The 17,669-nt window shown below is 43.0% G+C and overlaps 2 protein-coding genes across 2 annotated transcripts; both read left to right on the top strand.

Moving 5' to 3' along the window:
• Positions 1 to 2,114: 2,114 nt before the first annotated feature.
• Positions 2,115 to 2,775, top strand: LOC132541442 (large ribosomal subunit protein uL13-like). The gene has a single exon (XM_060202305.1). It carries the CDS (start codon positions 2,138 to 2,140, stop codon positions 2,747 to 2,749), a length of 612 nt encoding a protein of 203 aa, XP_060058288.1. The 5' UTR covers positions 2,115 to 2,137; the 3' UTR covers positions 2,750 to 2,775.
• An 11,334-nt stretch (positions 2,776 to 14,109) lies between these two features.
• Positions 14,110 to 17,503, top strand: LOC132541468 (PRAME family member 12-like). Its single transcript, XM_060202374.1, has 3 exons — positions 14,110 to 14,408; positions 15,321 to 15,893; positions 16,921 to 17,503. The coding sequence occupies exons 1-3, from the start codon at positions 14,110 to 14,112 to the stop codon at positions 17,501 to 17,503; spliced, it is 1,455 nt and encodes a 484-aa protein (XP_060058357.1).
• Positions 17,504 to 17,669: the final 166 nt, after the last annotated feature.

The raw sequence follows: 17,669 nt of genomic DNA, 5'->3' as shown, positions 1-17,669 counted from the left end.
GATGTAATATGGATATCAGAGCCAAACTCACGTCTAGCTTCCCGTGTCTTAGTTCCAAAGCATATTCACAGACTTTTAAGGAGTTACCAGATGTGTGTGTTTCATCTAATTCTTCACTGAAAACTGAAGATGGGTTCTGGGAGAACCCAGCAACGAGCATTTAATGAAAAGGCTGACCAGCATAGTAGATGAGTTGGGTGTGCATCCAGCAAACCTTTGGGCACTAACAAGCATGTTCTTTGTGAATTTTGTCTTCCTTTCCAGTGAAGTGTATGCAGACGTCTATTGTTTTAGGAAAGAATGTGCAGCCCTTCAGTGAACTGAAGGGAGTTCTCCGCAGGCAGTTCTCAACTGGGGAGGTGGCACAGTGTGTAAAGCACATTCATTACAAGGATATGGGCCAGAATTCTTGTTTAGTGTGAATGAGCATTGTTTATATATTTCTCTCTCACACACAAAACACACAATCTTAAAAGATAGAAGAGGGACAACAGAGTAATGCTATTGTATAGGACTCTGCTTTGCCATGTTCAAATCTGGTCCCTAAATCACTCAAGCAATTTTGATACATGTCTCTCTCTCCCTCCCTTCACCTCTCTCTGTGTCACTCTATAGTCTGAAAAAAAAGGGGGGGAGCTATTAATTTGCCTTAATGTTGGAAGATAATTGGATACTCATATTGGGAACAAATGTGTTCTATTCAGCCTAGGAATAAGGACATCAGTTTTATATGGTCTGTGGATCACCGAGGAGAGAACTAACACAAGAAAAGGCTTTGCAACCTAATTGAATCAAACTTTATCCTCAGACTTAGTCATGGGGTCAAGGTTTATAATACCTAAATGTTGCTTTTTCCTTACACAGGTTTTCTGGGCAGATCCAGTGGATGACAGTGAACTCCAGTGCTGTCCTGAGATGATCAGAGTCCCAGGCTACAAAGAAAAAACCCTTGGCCCCAGTGACATAGATGCAGAGTGGTGTGTGCAAGGGGAGCTGGCTGCTCCTCTCACTCTGAGGCTCTTTCTCCCAGCCTGGAGCTGCCCTGGATGATGACTCCTGTGTCCTGGGACAGAGTCTTCCTGATCAGAAACACAGAAACTCGGGGGCTGGGTGATAGTGCAGTGGGTTAAGCACACATGACACAGAAACACAGAAACTCAACTGGATTCCAATCTCAACCTTGCTCCAGGATTAAGCAGATGCAGATCAGTCTTCATATGAAAGTTTTAGGCTGGGAGGGTAGAGTGATTATGCAAAAGAGTCTTGCCTGAGGCCATCATTTCTGAGCTGATCTCACCATCCTGTGAAGAACCAATCTGTACCTCTTGGAAAGGATCAGAACAGAGCCCCACCCAGTTCCCCTCTGCCTTCTAGAGTGAATTGATCTCCATTCTGACCAACCCCTCAAGCATCAAGTTCTAACTACCTCCCTTCCTTTCTTTTTTCTTTTTCTTTCTTTCTTTCTTTTTTTTTTTTAGTCCTCCCTTCCCTTATGCTTCAAACCCACATGGCACAATATCTTGGGCAATTCTTATGGATTCTTAGAAATGTCTGACTCACACAGGTCATCAGAATAATGCAAATGAAGACAGCAGTGAAAACCAGTTTTACACGTGTGAGAACAGTGACTACAAAAGTTGAAGGGGGGATGGGGAAAGGGGGATACTTTTACACTTCTAGCGGGAGTGTACAGTGGTGCAAACTTTGTGGAAAACAAAGTCTGGAGACTTCTCAGAACACAGAAAATAGACCTCTCCTATGACCCAGTAACCTCTCTTCTAGGGATTTACCCAATAAAAGCACCTTTCAGAAGATACCTATTGGGAGGGCTGGTAGCACAGCGTGTTAAATGCAGGTGACACAAAGCTCAAGGACCAGTGTATAGATCCTGGTTCCACAGCCCAGCTCCCCACCTGCAGGGGAGTTGCTTCACAAGCAGTGAAGCAGATCTGTAGGTATCTATATCTTTCTCTCCCTCTCTCTGTCTTCCCCTCCTCTTTCCATTTCTCTCTGTCCTATTCAACAATGATGACATCAATAACAACAGCAATAATAACTACAACAAGGGTAACAAAAAGGGAATTAATAAATTAATATCAAAAAATGAAAAGAAGTTCCCAGGCGGCTGCTGCCGAAGATGGCGGAGGGGCAGGTCTTGATCCTCGATGGCCGAGGCCATCTCCTGGGCTGCCTGGCGGCCATCGTGGCCAAGCAGGTGCTGCTGGGCCAGAAGGTGGTGGTGGTGCGCTGCGAGGGCATCAACATTTCTGGCAACTTCTACCGGAACAAGCAGAAGTATCTGGCCTTTCTCCTCAAGCGGATGAACACCAACCCCTCCCGCGGCCCCTACCACTTCCGAGCCCCCAGCCGCATCTTCTGGAGGACCGTGCGGGGGATGCTGCCTCACAAGACCAAGCGGGGCCAGGCCGCCCTGGACCGGCTGAAGGTGTTTGACGGCATCCCGCCCCCATACGACAAGAAAAAGCGGATGGTGGTGCCGGCTGCCCTCAAAGTCGTGCGTCTGAAGCCAACGAGGAAGTTTGCCTACCTGGGGCGCCTGGCTCACGAAGTGGGCTGGAAGTACCAGGCGGTGACGGCCACCCTGGAGGAGAAGCGCAAGGAGAAGGCCAAGATGCATTACCGCAGGAAGAAGCAGCTGATGAGGCTACGGAAACAGGCCGAGAAGAACGACGAGAAGAAGATCTGCAAGTTCACAGAGGTCCTTAAGACCCACGGACTCCTGGTCTGAGCCCAATAAACTTGACTGTTTGCTCACGTCTGGCCTTCCCTTCCTCCCCGGGGCCCTGGGGCGTGGGGAAGCCCACAGGGCAAGCTGTCTGGGGCCTACAGAGATCACACGAGTGTGTGTGTAGCTTGCCTGAGGCCAGCTTGTGCACAAGTCTAAGGAATCAGCACTTGAAGCAGCCAGCTCTGACTATGGAATTTTGCAATGGTGACCTGGAAAACACGAGGGCTTGGGGCTTTCACTCCCGGGGTGGTCGATGCTATACTCTGCAGCTGGTGGAGAGTGCTAGCCTGGGCAGGTGTGGGCCTTATGTTGTACAGGGGGCTTGACTTATGCTGGGAGGGCAGCTAAGGGCATCAGTTCCTGTGCCGGCCCTGTGTTCTGTAATATAAAATAAATTATTTTAAAATAAAAAAAAAATGAAAAGAAGATATCTATGTATCCCTGTGTTCAAAGCAGCTACATTGGTAATAGCCAACACCTGGAAGAAACTCAGAAGCCCAGTGACACTAGAGTGGCTAGAAAGACTGTGGTGTAGTATTACTCAGGTCTTTAAAGTGAAGTAGTACCCTTTGCGTCATCTTGGGTGTAATTAGAAAACAACATGTTAAGTGAAATAAGCCAAAAAGAGAAGAAACAAATACCAAGTGATCTGACTTGTAAATGGAGCAAAATAATAGGGACATGGAGGGAAAACACAAAATGAAACATGGACTGGGCATGGTGTATTCTTTCAGAGCAGTGGACTCAGGTAAGGAAGGGGACAGAGAGATGGAAGAGGACTGTGGGGTCCTGGTGCATAATGACATCTTACTCACATACCAGTGACTGCACTGTAAGGAACTAACCCCTAAGTGAGCTAAGTCAGAAAGATAAAGATGAGTATGCGATGATCCCACTCATCAACAGAAGTTGACTAAGAAGATCTGAGGGGGAAACTAAGAGCAGGACCTGACCAAATTGTAAGTAGGGCACCAAAGTAAAAACCCTGTGGTGAGGGGTAGACATGCAGCTTCCTGGGCCAGTGGGGGGTGGGAGTCGGTGGGAGGGATGGGTCACAGTCTTTTGGTGGTGGGAATGTGTCGTTTCGTCCGGCTGGCTTCACAGGCGGGTAACAGATGACCAGGGACTCATGGCTGGACGCAGTATCTCTTTATTCATGCTGGACACAGCACAATCTAAGCCGAGCTAAGCTAAAACTAAACTTAACTAAATACTTGCTAAAATGAACAATGCTGTCCTTTTATACTTTCTAAGTAGGATGTGAACAGGATGTGACATAGAGAGGGTGGAGAGAAAAGTGACTGGTGAAAATCAGGGTGTGACAAGGAGAGGGGGCAGAGCAAAAAGATATCATGAACCAGTGGGGAATAAACCAATGCCATGCAGTGGTTATGTAAATAGAATACAGTGGTTATGTAAATAGAATGCAGTGTTAAGCAGGGGGGATTAAACCAAATGAAACAGAAGGGGTTTTTAAAAGTATACCAACAGGAATGGTGTTTATGTACACTCCTAGCAAAATGTAGATATATAAATCACTAGTTAATTAATATGAGAGGGGGAAAATCAATTGTATGTCTCAAAGTTTTACAAAACACAAACTGAATTTTTTTTAATAAATAGGTTGTGTATTTGATATGCAGACTCTCTCAAAAGCCTAGACCAAGTAGATCAGAAGCATCCAATAGCACAGCTGTATACAAGATACTGGGTACTGTACAGCAAACCATAACAAAAGGACTTTACAAGGTTAACCCAATTACCAAATAATGTGATGATAACATTAACTATCGATTGTCTTGAACCCTAAGACAGTAGGAACCTCACATCTCCACTATAGAGCCCCTACTTCCCCCAGTCCTGGAACCCTTGGATAGGGCTCACTTTCCCATATGCCTCTCCCAATCCATATCAAATAATATTGCATCTGCCGATCACAACCTAACCAAAGCAACGATTGCCATCTCAACATGCTTCGCTTCAGACTGTGTCCAGAGACTTCACGTGTGGAATGACAATGCTTCAGCTTCATTACTCGGGTGAGACCTTTCCTTTCATAGTACACTCTAATTTAATCTCAGATGGTTCACTTTCTAACAAAGTCCCAAAACCTAGATATACACCAGTTTCTGTGAGAGAGAGCATATGTTCACACGTATCCATAAACTACTGCAAAATATATACCTGAAGGCAGAAGTACACTAGAGTTTGCAGTGAGTACCTCCCTAACGCTTCCTTTCCACTATGCCAAGCTTTGGGTCCATGATTGCTCATCAATTTGTTTGGCTTTGTATGTTAACTCTCTTTTCAGTCACCATGTTCCAGATGCCATCAGGATGCTTGCCAGGCTTCCCTGGATTGAAGACCCCACCAATGTGTCCTGGAGCTCAGCTTCCCCAGAGACCCACCCTACTAGGGAAAGAGAGAGGCAGACTGGGAGTATGGACCAACCAGTCAACGCCCATGTTCAGTGGGGAAGCAATTACAGAAGCCAGACCTTCTACCTTCTACAACCCACAATGACCCTGGGTCTCCCAAGGGTCACTGAGGGATAGAGAATGGGAAAGCTATCAGGGGAGAGGGTGGGATATGGAGATTGGGTGGTGGGAATTGTGTGGAGTTGTACTCCTCCTACCCTATGGTTTTGTTAATTAATCCTTTCTTAAATAAAAATAAAAAATAAATAAAAAGATAAAAAGAGAATGGTCTAGCACTTGCAGTTGTAGAATAGAACCTGTAAAACCTTCACACGTGAGAGTTATAGAGAAAAAGGGAGCATGAGGGTACTACAGGGTATCACTGTCTACTGCAATGCTAATGAACCTGAACAGTTTCTACCAACAAAATATTCTCTCTGAAAAAACCACATCCCCCAAAAAACTAATACAGACTCCAGAGCATGCACCACTCTTCTATTTAATTTTGTTACTATGTACAATTGAAACAAAGAAAAAGGGTGGGTGTAGATACCATAATGGCTATGCAAAGAGACTACATAGCCTCAGGCTTCAAAATCTCAGGTTCAATCCCCACAGCCCTTGCACCACCATAAACAGGAGGTTAGCAATATCTGATAAGAAAAAGATGATAAAAGAAAGGAATTCCTGACTTACTAACTTCCAACCCCACAGCTCCTCAGACTATTGACCTCACATTGTATCGTAATAACTTATTTAATTATTTTAAAAATTATTTATTAGGGAGTCAGGCTGTAGCGCAGCGGGTTAAGCGCAGGTGGCGCAAAGCACAAGGACCAACATAAGGATCCCGGTTCGAACCCTGGCTCCCCACCTGCAGGGGAGTCGCTTCACAGGCGGTAAAGCAGGTCTATCTTTCTCTCTTCCTCTCTGTCTTCCCCTCCTCTGTACATTTCTTTCTGTCCTATCCAACAATGACGACAACAACAATAAAAAAATAAGGGCAACAAAAGGGAATAAATAAATAAAATAAATATTTAAAAATTTATTTATTAGTGATATATAAAATTACAAAATAACAGAGGTTTCATACCATACCAGTCTCACTATAAGATTTCTGTCACCCTCACATCTAGTAACAGAAACTGCAATAAATATGCCAAGGTCACAGGCATGGTTTGACTATATATCTAGATTTAACAATCTTCTGTGTATCTATCTATGTCCCGAAATCAATTAATCTATCTCTCATCATTTATTTACCTACTCTTACTCACTTGTAATGCCCTTTTTACACTTCCCTTCCAAGTCACACTTATGCCTTTTACTGGTTCGGAGTGTCCTTCCCTTTCCTTCTTTCCTCTCAGATTAGTGAAGCAGTCTTCCTCACCTGTCTTTTTCCTCAGGTGTTTTCCTTATTCTCTTCCATTTTAGGGATGGTATAAATTCAGAGTCCTGATGATAATTGTTTCCAGGCACAGTGGAGTTGAGGTTCAGAGCCCCTCTCTGGCAGCAGTGGAGAAAATTCTTTCTGGAGTGTAGAATGAAGGAGTTCTGGATTCTATCATTGCTTCTCTGCTGGCCATAGACTTTAGAAGATCGCTACATAGCTCCAGTCTGTCTCTTTCTCAGTCCACACGTCTCTGTCAGTGACCTTGCTGTGTGAAAGCACATATGACCAGGTATGATTTCCATAAAACTTAATGACAGTTAGACATGGAGAGACATCTTATTTGGTGTCATTAGTGATAACACTATTGCTTTGAGAAGCAGGAGATTGGGGTTTTAAAATAATACTAATAAGATCATTATTATTGCAAGTACTCCTAGCAACATTCTGCAGTACCAGTAATCATTATTTTTTGAGCCTAGAGTCCAACATGAATACTTCAGTTTCTGTGTCCTTGGGGTTCCATGGGAGCATATTGAACTGTCCCCAGTGTCATACCCAGCACTGAATGGCTTGTATGGCTATCAATCTCTTGATATCAATCACCTCTGGAGTCAGTCACAATTTGTCTCCAGCTTATAGGAGGTATGATAGCTGGGGAGCCAGGAGGTAGTGCAGCAGGTTAAGCGCAGGTGGCTTAAAGCGCAAGGACTGGCTTAAGGATCCAGGTTCGAGCTCCTGGCTCCCCACCTGCAGTAGAGTTGCTTCACCTGCAGTGAAGCAGGTCTGCAGGTGTCTATCATTCTTTCCCCCTCTCTGTCTTCTCCTCCTCTCTCCATTTCTCTCTGTTCTATCTAACAATGACAATATCAACAACAAGAATAAAAACTATAACAATAAAAACAAGGGCAAGACAAGAGAATAAATAAATATTTTTAAAAAAGAAAGAATCTGCTGTTCCAGGCAGACTTTAAAAAAGAAGAAGGAGGAGGAGGAGAAGGAGGAGAAGGAGGAGAAGGAGGAGAAGGAGGAAGAAGAGGAAGAAGAGGAAGAAGAGGAAGAAGAGGAAGAAGAAGAAGAAGAAGAAGAAGAAGAAGAAGAAGAAGAAGAAGAAGAAGAAGAAGAAGAACAAGAAGAACAAGAAGAACAAGAAGAAGAACAAGAAGAAGAAGAAGAAGAACAAGAAGAACAAGAAGAAGAAGAAGAAGAAGAAGAAGGTGTGATAGCTAGCCATTTCAGCTGGGAAGGGTCTTAATCAGTATTAAGCTGAGAGCATTTTGGGATTGAGGAAATATCTTGTTTGCTCAAGTGAACTGTTTCCTGCAAGGATTAAGAAGTTTAGGGCATAGCCTACAAAGGATATAAAAGTGTAGGTCCCTAAACAGGGAAAGGGAATATTCTAGCTCCTCAGTCTGTCTGTGGGCTCTCCAGAGACCTGAGTTCTGAGCACAGGGCAACTTTATCACAGCTGGTAAGTTATCCTCCTGTGCTAAGGATCCATCATGTTACCTGTGGTCATTCAAATATGGTAAAATTCACAAAAGATGAGGAGGGAAGTTTTACTTTGACCTTTTCAGGCTCTCTTTCTTTTTTTTTTTTTTGTTTTATAAAAAAGTTTCTCATCATTATGACAGAGACCGGATAACTGCCAGTCTACCAGAGATGCTCCCTGGATCAAAGTGTTCTTATTTCTTTATTTTCAATAGAACAAATTTCAAACTTGGTCATTGTGTCTCCATAAATTGTATCTTCACCCAAAATGTGATATTTTGTGTACTTGTTTATTCATTTTTCAACATTTTTAAAAGCACATCTTTAAATGACAATGACTACTTGTAATGTGATTCTCTGACATTTAAATTGTGTATTGATTTTTTTAAAGGTAAGTGATTTACAGTATGTTTGTTGAATATAGGTACACAATTTCTCATTTCATCAAGAGAGATATTTGGGGTGGGCAGGTAGATAGCATAATGGTTATGCAAAAGAACCCATGCCTGAGACTCCAAAACTCCAGGTTTAATCCCTGGCACCACCATAGACCAGAGTTTAGCAGTTCTTTGGTTATTAAAAAAAAAAAAAAAGGAGAGATGTGTGTAAAGCACTCTCACTCCCACAAACAGGCCTATCTATCATCAAGGTCCAGGACTGAGAACCCAGGAGTCAGCCTATGCCTCTCCCAGTCTTCCTGCCCCTGAGCCCCTTCTTGGGTGCAATACACAAAACCAGTCCTAGTTTTACCTCATGTTTCCCTATTCCATTTTTGTTGTTGTTGTTGTTTCTTTGGTTATTGTTAGTTAATTTGTGTGTTTTATCATCAGGGCTCTTGCTGTGCCTCAATTCCTGCACAGGAATCCTCTGCCCTAGGGTGTTATTTCTCTACTTATTCATTTGTTTCTTTGTTTATTGTCTCATAGTTCACAAACTAGAGGGGGTGCGGGAACAGAGACAGAGAAAGTGACACTCTCATGAAGCTTCCCATATGCAGGAGGGGACCTGGGTCTTCAACCCTGGCCTTAGGGCACAATAAGGTATTAACCTTATTGGGTCCTTTCCTTTGTGTTCTAATTTCTTAAATTTGTGAGTGAGTCATCCCATACCCACCCTGAGTTTTCTTTTGTTAGTGATTTAATAGTGATTTACATGGTCCAGGAAGTGGCACAGTGGTTAAGGAACTAGACTCTCAAGCATGAGGTCTTGAGTTCAATCCCTGGTAGCACATGCACCAGAATGATGTCTGGCTCTTTCTCTCCTCCTATCTTTCTCATTAATAAAATAAATAAAATATTTTTTAAAACAGTGATCTACAAGATTGTGGGATAAAACTGTACATTTCCATACAACTCCCAAGACCAGAATTTATTTACCTACTCTTACTTGTAATGCCCTTTTAATACTTCCCTTCCAAGTCACACTTATGCCTTTTACTGGTTTGGAGTGTCCTTCTCTTTCCTTCTTTCCTCTCAGATTAGTGAAGCAGTCTTCCTCACCTGTCTTTTTCCTCAGGTGTTTTCCTTATTCTCTTCCATTTTAGGGATGGTATAAATTCAGAGTCCTGATGATGATTGTTTCCAGGCACAGTGGTGTTGAGGTTCAGAGCCCCTCTCTGGCAGCAGTGGAGAAAATTCTTTCTGGAGTGTAGAATGAAGGAGTTCTGGATTCTATCATTGCTTCTCTGCTGGCCATAGACTTTAGAAGATCGCTACATAGCTCCAGTCTGTCTCTTTCTCAGTCCACACGTCTCTGTCAGTGACCTTGCTGTGTGAAAGCACATATGACCAGGTATGATTTCCATAAAACTTAATGACAGTTAGACATGGAGAGACATCTTATTTGGTGTCATTAGTGATAACACTATTGCTTTGAGAAGCAGGAGATTGGGGTTTTAAAATAATACTAATAAGATCATTATTATTGCAAGTACTCCTAGCAACATTCTGCAGTACCAGTAATCATTATATTTTGAGCCTAGAGTCCAACATGAATACTTCAGTTTCTGTGTCCTTGGGGTTCCATGGGAGCATATTGAACTGTCCCCAATGTCACACCCAGCACTGAATGCTTGTATGGCTTCAACTCTTATCAATCTCTTGATATCAATCACCTCTGGAGTCAGTCACAATTTGTCTCCAGCCTATAGGAGGTGTGATAGCTGGGAAGCCAGGAGGTAGTGCAGCAGGTTAATTGTAGGTGGCTTAAAGCACAAGGACTGGCTTAAGGATCCAGGTTCGAGCTCCTGGCTCCCCACCTGCAGTGGAGTTGCTTCACCTGCAGTGAAGCAGGTCTGCAGGTGTCTATCATTCTTTCCCCCTTTCTGTCTTCTCCTCCTCTCTCCATTTCTCTCTGTTCTATCTAACAATGACAACGTTAACAATAATAATAACTATAACAATAAAAACAAGGGCAACAAAAGAGAATAAATAAATAAATATTTAAAAAAAGAATCTGCTGCTCCAGGCAAATTAAAAAAAGATTTAAAAAGAAGGAGGAGGAGGAGGAGGAGAGGAGGAGGAGGAGGAGGAAGTGTGATAGCTAACCATTTCAGCTGGGAAGGGTGTTAATCAGTATTAAGCTGAGAGCATTTTGGGATCTGAGGAAATATCTTGTTTGCTCAAGTGAACTGTTTCCTGCAAGGATTAAGAAGTTTAGGGCATAGCCTTCAAAGGATATAAAAGTGTAGGTCCCTAAACAGGGAAAGGGAATATTCTAGCTCCTCAGTCTGTCTGTGGGCTCCCCAGAGACCTGAGTTCTGAGCACAGGGCAACTTTATCACAGCTGGTAAGTTATCCTCCTGTGCTAAGGATGCATCATGTTACCTGTGGTCATTCAAATATGGTAAAATTCACAAAGGATGAGGAGGGAAGTTTTACTTTGACCTTTTCAGGCTCTCTTTCTTTCTTTTTTTTTTTTTTTATAAAAAAAGTTTCTCATTATCATTATGACAGAGACCAGATAACTGCCAGCCTACCATGAGATGCTCCCTGGGTCAAAGTGTTCTTATTTCTTTATTTTCAGTAGAACAAATTTCAGACTTGGTCATTGTGTCTCCGTAAATTGTATCTTCACCCAAAATGTGATATTTTGTGTACTTGTTTATTCATTTTCAACATTTTTAAAAGCACATCTTTAAATGACAATGACTTCTTGGAATGTGATTCTCTGACATTTAAATTGTGTATTTATTGCTTCTTTTAAGGTAAATGATTTACAGTATGTTTGTTGAATATAGGTACATAATTTCTCATTTCATCAAGAGAGATATTTGGGGTGGGCCGATAGATAGCATAATGGTTATGCAAAGGGACCCATGCCTGAGACTCCAAAACTCTAGGTTTAATCCCTGGCACCACCATAGACCAGAGTTTAGCAGTTCTTTGGTTATTAAAAAAAAAAAAAAAAAAAAAAAGGAGAGATGTGTGTAAAGCACTCTCACTCCCACAAACAGGCCTATCTATCATCAAGGTCCAGGACTGAGAACCCAGGAGTCAGCCTATGCCTCTCCCAGTCTTCCTGCCCCTGAGCCCCTTCTTGGGTGCAATACACAAAACCAGTCCTAGTTTTACCTCACGTTTCCCAATTCCATTTTTTTTGTTTCTTTGGTTATTGTTAGTTAATTTGTGTGTTTTATCATCAGGGCTCTTGCTGTGCCTCAATTCCTGCACAGGAATCCACTGCCCTAGGGTGTTATTTCTCTACTTATTCATTTGTTTCTTTTTTTTTAAATTTTTTAAAAGATTTTATTTATTTATGAGAAAGATAGGAGGAGAGAGAAAGAACCTGACATCACTCTGGCACATGTGCTGCTGCGATCGAACTCAGGACCTCATGCTTGAGAGTCCAAAGCTTAACCACTGCGCCACCTCCCGGACCACTCATTTGTTTTTTTGTTTATTGTCTCATAGTTCACAAACTAGAGGGGGTGGGGGAACAGAGACAGAGAAAGTGACACTCTCATGAAGCTTCCCATATGCAGGAGGGGACCTGGGTCTTCAACCCTGGCCTTAGGGCACAATAAGGTATTAACCTTATTGGGTCCTTTCCTTTGTGTTCTAATTTCTTAAATTTGTGAGTGAGTCATCCCATACCTACCGTGAGTTTTATTTTGTTAGTGATTTAATAGTGATTTACATGGTCTAGGAGGTGGCACAGTGGTTAAGGAACTAGACTCTCAAGCATGAGGTCTTGAGTTCAATCCCTGGTAGCATATGTACCAGAATGATGTCTGGCTCTTTCTCTCCTCCTATCTTTCTCATTAATAAAATAAATAAAATATTTTTAAAAATAGTGATCTACAAGATTGTGGGATAAAACTGTACATTTCCATACAATTCCCAACACCAGAATTCCATATCCAATATTCTACATGGAAGATTTCTAATTCTTTATCCAGGAGGGGTGGGGTTTCCAGGTGGATTGATGAGGTTAACTTTCCAGGGAAGTTAAGTTGGCATCATAGTAGCATCTGCAAAATAGTGGCTGAAACAGCATTAAGGTATAAAGCAGAACCAACTATTTAATAATCAGGAACCGAGAGGTAAGACTATAGCAAGAGAGATTTGTGGTCTCCTTTTTGGAAAAAAATAGGAAGTCTATTTAAGGCATCTTCCAAAGGGTACATTCATTTGCTAATTTTTGCCTGAGCATGACAGCTATCACGCAAGTGGGCCAAACATATTGTCTGTGGAGATTGTGTCAGAGTTGGAATAGGACAAGCAAGCAAGATCAGGGCAGAGAGTAGCTCCCAAATATGAGAAACGTAAATAAATACCATTAACTTTAAACCCTGTCAGTCAGACCTAGAGCCTATGTCTATTCATATTTAGCACGGAAGCCTCTGTAACCTCTGCATCCCTGTCAGTCTGAGGATGCTGTCCCTGCTTGTAGCTAGAAACATTCTTGACTACCATCATTTCAGGACCAGTCTTCCTTGAGTGGCAGAGTATGTTGACCCAGCCTCCCTTTGGAGAGTGAGGCAGTTCCCACCATTGTTGTTCTACATTGAGGGAAATGTCCTCAAGAGGCCCACACAAGGGTTTATAGTGTTGTTTCTGGTGGAGATGAGCAGGGATGGTGGAGAGAACGATCTGTTAGAGGTCTAGCCTCATCATTTCTGTGGGAATCCCAGGACTCTCTGACTAGGGCCCCAGATGGTTATAGTCACATTACTTAGAACTCATGGTTGTGTTAGTAGAGCTGTTGTTTTTGTTGTTGCAAGAATTAAACTGAGGACCTCACACATGCAAGGCTTACTATCTTTGGGCTACATTCACTGTTCATACCTTCATTATCAGTAAGAACTTTAAAATAGGTGATAGAATATCTTTAAGAAGGAAATATTTCTTCATAATGTGATCTCTTATTGGCTAATAAATCTGGCCCCAGACATTTCTTTTTTTTAATTTTCAAAAATACTTATTTATCCCTTTTGTGGTTCTTGTTGTTTTATTGTTGTAGCTATTCTTGTTGTTGATGTCATTGTTGTTGCATAGGACAGAGAGAAATGGAGAGAGGAGGGGAAGACAGAGAGGGAGAGAGAAAGACATCTGTAGACCTGCTTCACACTTGTGAAATGACTCCCCTGCCGGTGGGGAACCGGGAGCTCAAACCTGTATCCTTATGCTGGTCCTTGCATTTTGCACCACCTATGCTTAACCCACTGCGCTGCCACCCAACTCCCCCAGAGGTTTCTAATGTATGTAAAGGGATGCTCCATAGAGTTGTATCACCCATTGCTTCTTGACGTGAACTCCTAGCTTTATATCAGTGTTGTAATTGCATGGCTGTTATAGTCTCACATCAAAATATCTTAAATAGAATGAAACCCTGTAGGTTGGTGACTCTTTGGTTCCTTCAATCCATCTCTGACCATGTACTCTAGTAACTAACTGGAGACTCTGCCACCATTTGTCACTTTCCTGCCATAGCTGTGACTTGGGTGCTGAGATGGTTCCTTGAAGAGCAGTATGCTGGACTCTGGCCATCTCACGCTGCCTTGAGAATGACATCCTCTTCTTTGATTATTCCCACAAGTCTTCTGCCTGAGGAGATTCAAGATGAGCTATGCCAAGCCACCCAGTCTCCTACAACTGGCCATTAGGAGCCTGCTGAGGGATGAGGAGTTGGCCATCTCTTCCCTGAAAGACCTGCCTACAAGTCTTTTCCCATGTCTGCTTCTGGAAGCACACAGTCAGGAATGCTGGGAGACCCTGAAGGCTCTAGTGCAGACCTGGCCCTTTGAAAGTCTCCCTCTGGGGGCTCTAATTAATAAATCTGACAAATTTCCTTCTAATCCATGTTTCAAAGCTGTGATGGATGGACTTGATATCCTGCTCAAGCAGAAAGTTTCCTCCAGGTAAGGAGGATCCATAGTCTAGGAGGGTCTGTGCTTCCTGGAAGACAGCCGGGTCAGGGAGAGTGGAGGCCCATGGGGAGGCCTCATTATCCATTGGAAAACTCTCTTTAACAGTTGATTTCTGTGTTGGGGGTGGGGTAGGAAAGGTAGCATAATATTTATGGAAAGAGACTCTCATGCCTGAGGCTTCAAAGTCTCATGTTCAATCCTCTGAACCACAAGACTGAACTCAATAGTGCTTTGATAAAAAGAGAAAAAAAAATGCTAGTTTCTGTCCAGATGCATAGCTCAAGTGTTGAGCATGCATGATACCAGGAACAGCAGCCCAAGTTCTAGACCCTAAGCACCAACATGGAGGAAACTTCAGAAGCAGCGGAGAGCTGGTTGGCCTTTCTCTATATCCATATTTATTTATTTATTCTGGCATATATTTGTAGAGGACTTAAACTTTATACTTGTGGAATCAGTCTTTTTTTTTAATCACCACTACTGTATTACATTTTGCCTCCTTGTGAAAATCTCTATCTGAATATAATCTCTATCAACAAAAGCTCCGCCAGCTTAGAAAGTCCTGAAGTCACTATGTCCCAGCTACAAAAATAGTGGAAAGAGAGAGAGAGAGAGAGATAGCTGGAGCAAAAAGATGTCTTCTAATTTCTAGGTTAACTTTAATGCAGTTGCAGTGGTATAACACGACAGAGTTTGTATTCTCTCAGTTTAGTGAGTAGTAACTATGTAATGGGAAAATTAGATGAAGAAAGTCAGAAGAGAAGTGGAGAGATGGTAATAGGAGTCTGAAATGTGAGGGAATAGCAGACTGGGGGAGTCTGAGCCTGGCAAATGCTGGCACTCTAGGTCAAATCCTCTGCTCAGACTTTCTATCTTCATCAATGTTCTACTTACCCAAAGCAGGTGTGAACTGCAGGTGCTGGACTTAAGCAACACTGGGCAGACTTTCTGGAACATGAGGGCTGGAGCTGACTTGCCAGTGCATTCAGAAAAGAGAGACCTCATAGTGGAGCGACCTTCAAGGCAAGGGAATGCCAAGCCCTGTCTGGAGGTACTTGTAGATCTCGACGTCCTTTTGAATCCTAAAATGAGTCTTTACCAGCACCTGTTGAATTGGGCCCATCAGAAGGAAGGAGTTCACATTTGCTGTAAGAAGTTGAAAATATTTTCACTGGGAGCAATTCATGTCCATAATTTGAAAGATATACCACTGGATGATACCCAGGAATTGGAAATAGATTTTTTCTGGCCGACGTTAATGCCACAAAACTTGAAGTCACTTCTTACAAAGACGAAAAACCTCAGGAGACTCTGCCTGAATTTCAGCATACCTGATGAAATCTCAGCCAGTGAGTGGGAGAAGTGGTATAAAGCTTCTATGGAATTCATTTCTGATTTCTCCCACCTACTTCATCTTCAAGAGCTGTACCTGGAATCGCCTTCCTTCCTCCAGGGCCATCTGAATGAGATGCTCAGGTAGGGTTGTGTAACAGGGAGCAGAGTAACAGGGAGGAGAAACATTCTATTATTAACTATTATTTTTCTTATTTCCTGATTGCCTCAAAAAAAGGTTTATCATACTGCTGGAGATTAAACCCGAAAAAATGGTGATTCAGGAATGAAAGACATTTTACATAATTGCTACACTATTCCACTCTAACACATCTTGTTTATATTAAACATTCCATCAGACTTTAACCATAAGAAGCTGAGGACAAACTTTCACAGTTATGGACCTTGCTCAGGTGCTTGGTGGATGGAATATTGAATCTAGTGAGGCTGGTTCTTAGGTGCTGGTCTGAAAAGGTATCTTAGCTGATTAGACAACTATTAGTGAAGAGGACTGTGAAGACAAGATCCCACACAATGTCTCCAATTCCTGATATGAAAGCTGTGACCAGGCAGGATTGTGAATATATAGACAGTGTAAGTGTGCAGTGGGCACTAAACAGGCTGCAGCTGAGGAATGAGGAAATCTAGCAGAACATATACTGAGTGTGGTGACGTGTCAGGGAGGCCCTGGAGACTGGCAGGACCAGCAGTTGCTGTGGGACTTTGGTGAGCTTTGGTCTGTGACTTACTCCTAATGGTCTCACCCAGCCCAGAGATGGGGCATCTGGAGTCCAGAGAAAGTTTGAAGTCAGCCTGAGAGAGGTGTCTTCATCTGTATCCCATTCTCTTGCCAAAAGTGCCAATACTTTTGGATAGACAGGCCAGACTTCTTAGACTTTGTTCTACCTCATATTACTGTCTTCAAGAATTGAGAGAGAGAAGTGTGGACACTTATTTTCTTTATTTTCTACCTAAAAATAAAGAATTATGTTTTCAAAATAGCAAAAATTGAATGGCAGGCTCATATGAATACTGTCAGAAGGATTCAGCCTTAAATAGTGCTGGACTAGTTGGGGCTGAGGGTAAGCATGAGACTTGGTGTATCATCACCTCCTATGGTACTGAAACTACTAACAACCCCATTCGGCTCTTAACCTCTCTCTTTCCCCAGGTATCTTAATACCCCCTTGGAGGTCTTCTCACTCACTAACTGCACTCTTACAGAAGAAGACTTGACTGACCTGTTCCAGAGCCCACACATCACTCACCTGAAGGACCTGTGTCTGAGGGGAGTCCCCCTGACCTCTGTCAGTGAGCCCCTGCGAGCTCTGCTGGAGGTAAATGCAGTCACCCTCCAGGACCTGGACCTGGGTCTGTGTGGCCTCCAGGACCCCCAGATTGAGGCCCTGCTCCCTGCCCTGAGCAGCTGCTCCCAGCTCATCTCCCTCAGCCTGCATGGGAACAGTCTGTCTATAGCCACCCTGGAGAAGCTGCTGCGTTGCACCTCGGGACTGGAACATTTATGTCTCCAGCTGTTTCCTGCCCCTCTAGAGAGTTTCAGCCTCCAGCCTGTGGCATTTGATTTGCTCTGTACTCAGATCTCAAAGGTTATCAAGGACATAGGACACCCCAGGTCCATCATGGTGAGCACTAGTCACTGCTCAACCTGTGCCAAGAAGCTGTTCATACACGGGGAGCCCAAGATTCTACCCTGCCTGTCTTGTGCAGATGACTATAAGAAGTTGTCTTTTTGACTCACAGGAAGTGACATCTAACAATTTTGCTCCTCAATGTGCACACAACATATAGTATCTGGCTGATTGCTTCTGACATCATGCCCATGAGATGAAGAAGGAAAGGTGACGCAGCACCAGTGTTAGCCTGCAGGGAATGCATTTGACTCTAAATCTGAAGGGACTA

Source organism: Erinaceus europaeus, chromosome 11 (genome assembly GCF_950295315.1).
Source record: "Erinaceus europaeus chromosome 11, mEriEur2.1, whole genome shotgun sequence".
Lineage (NCBI taxonomy): Eukaryota > Metazoa > Chordata > Mammalia > Eulipotyphla > Erinaceidae > Erinaceus > Erinaceus europaeus.
Note: the sequence above shows the minus strand (reverse complement) of the source record. Positions and strands in the feature narration are given on the sequence as shown.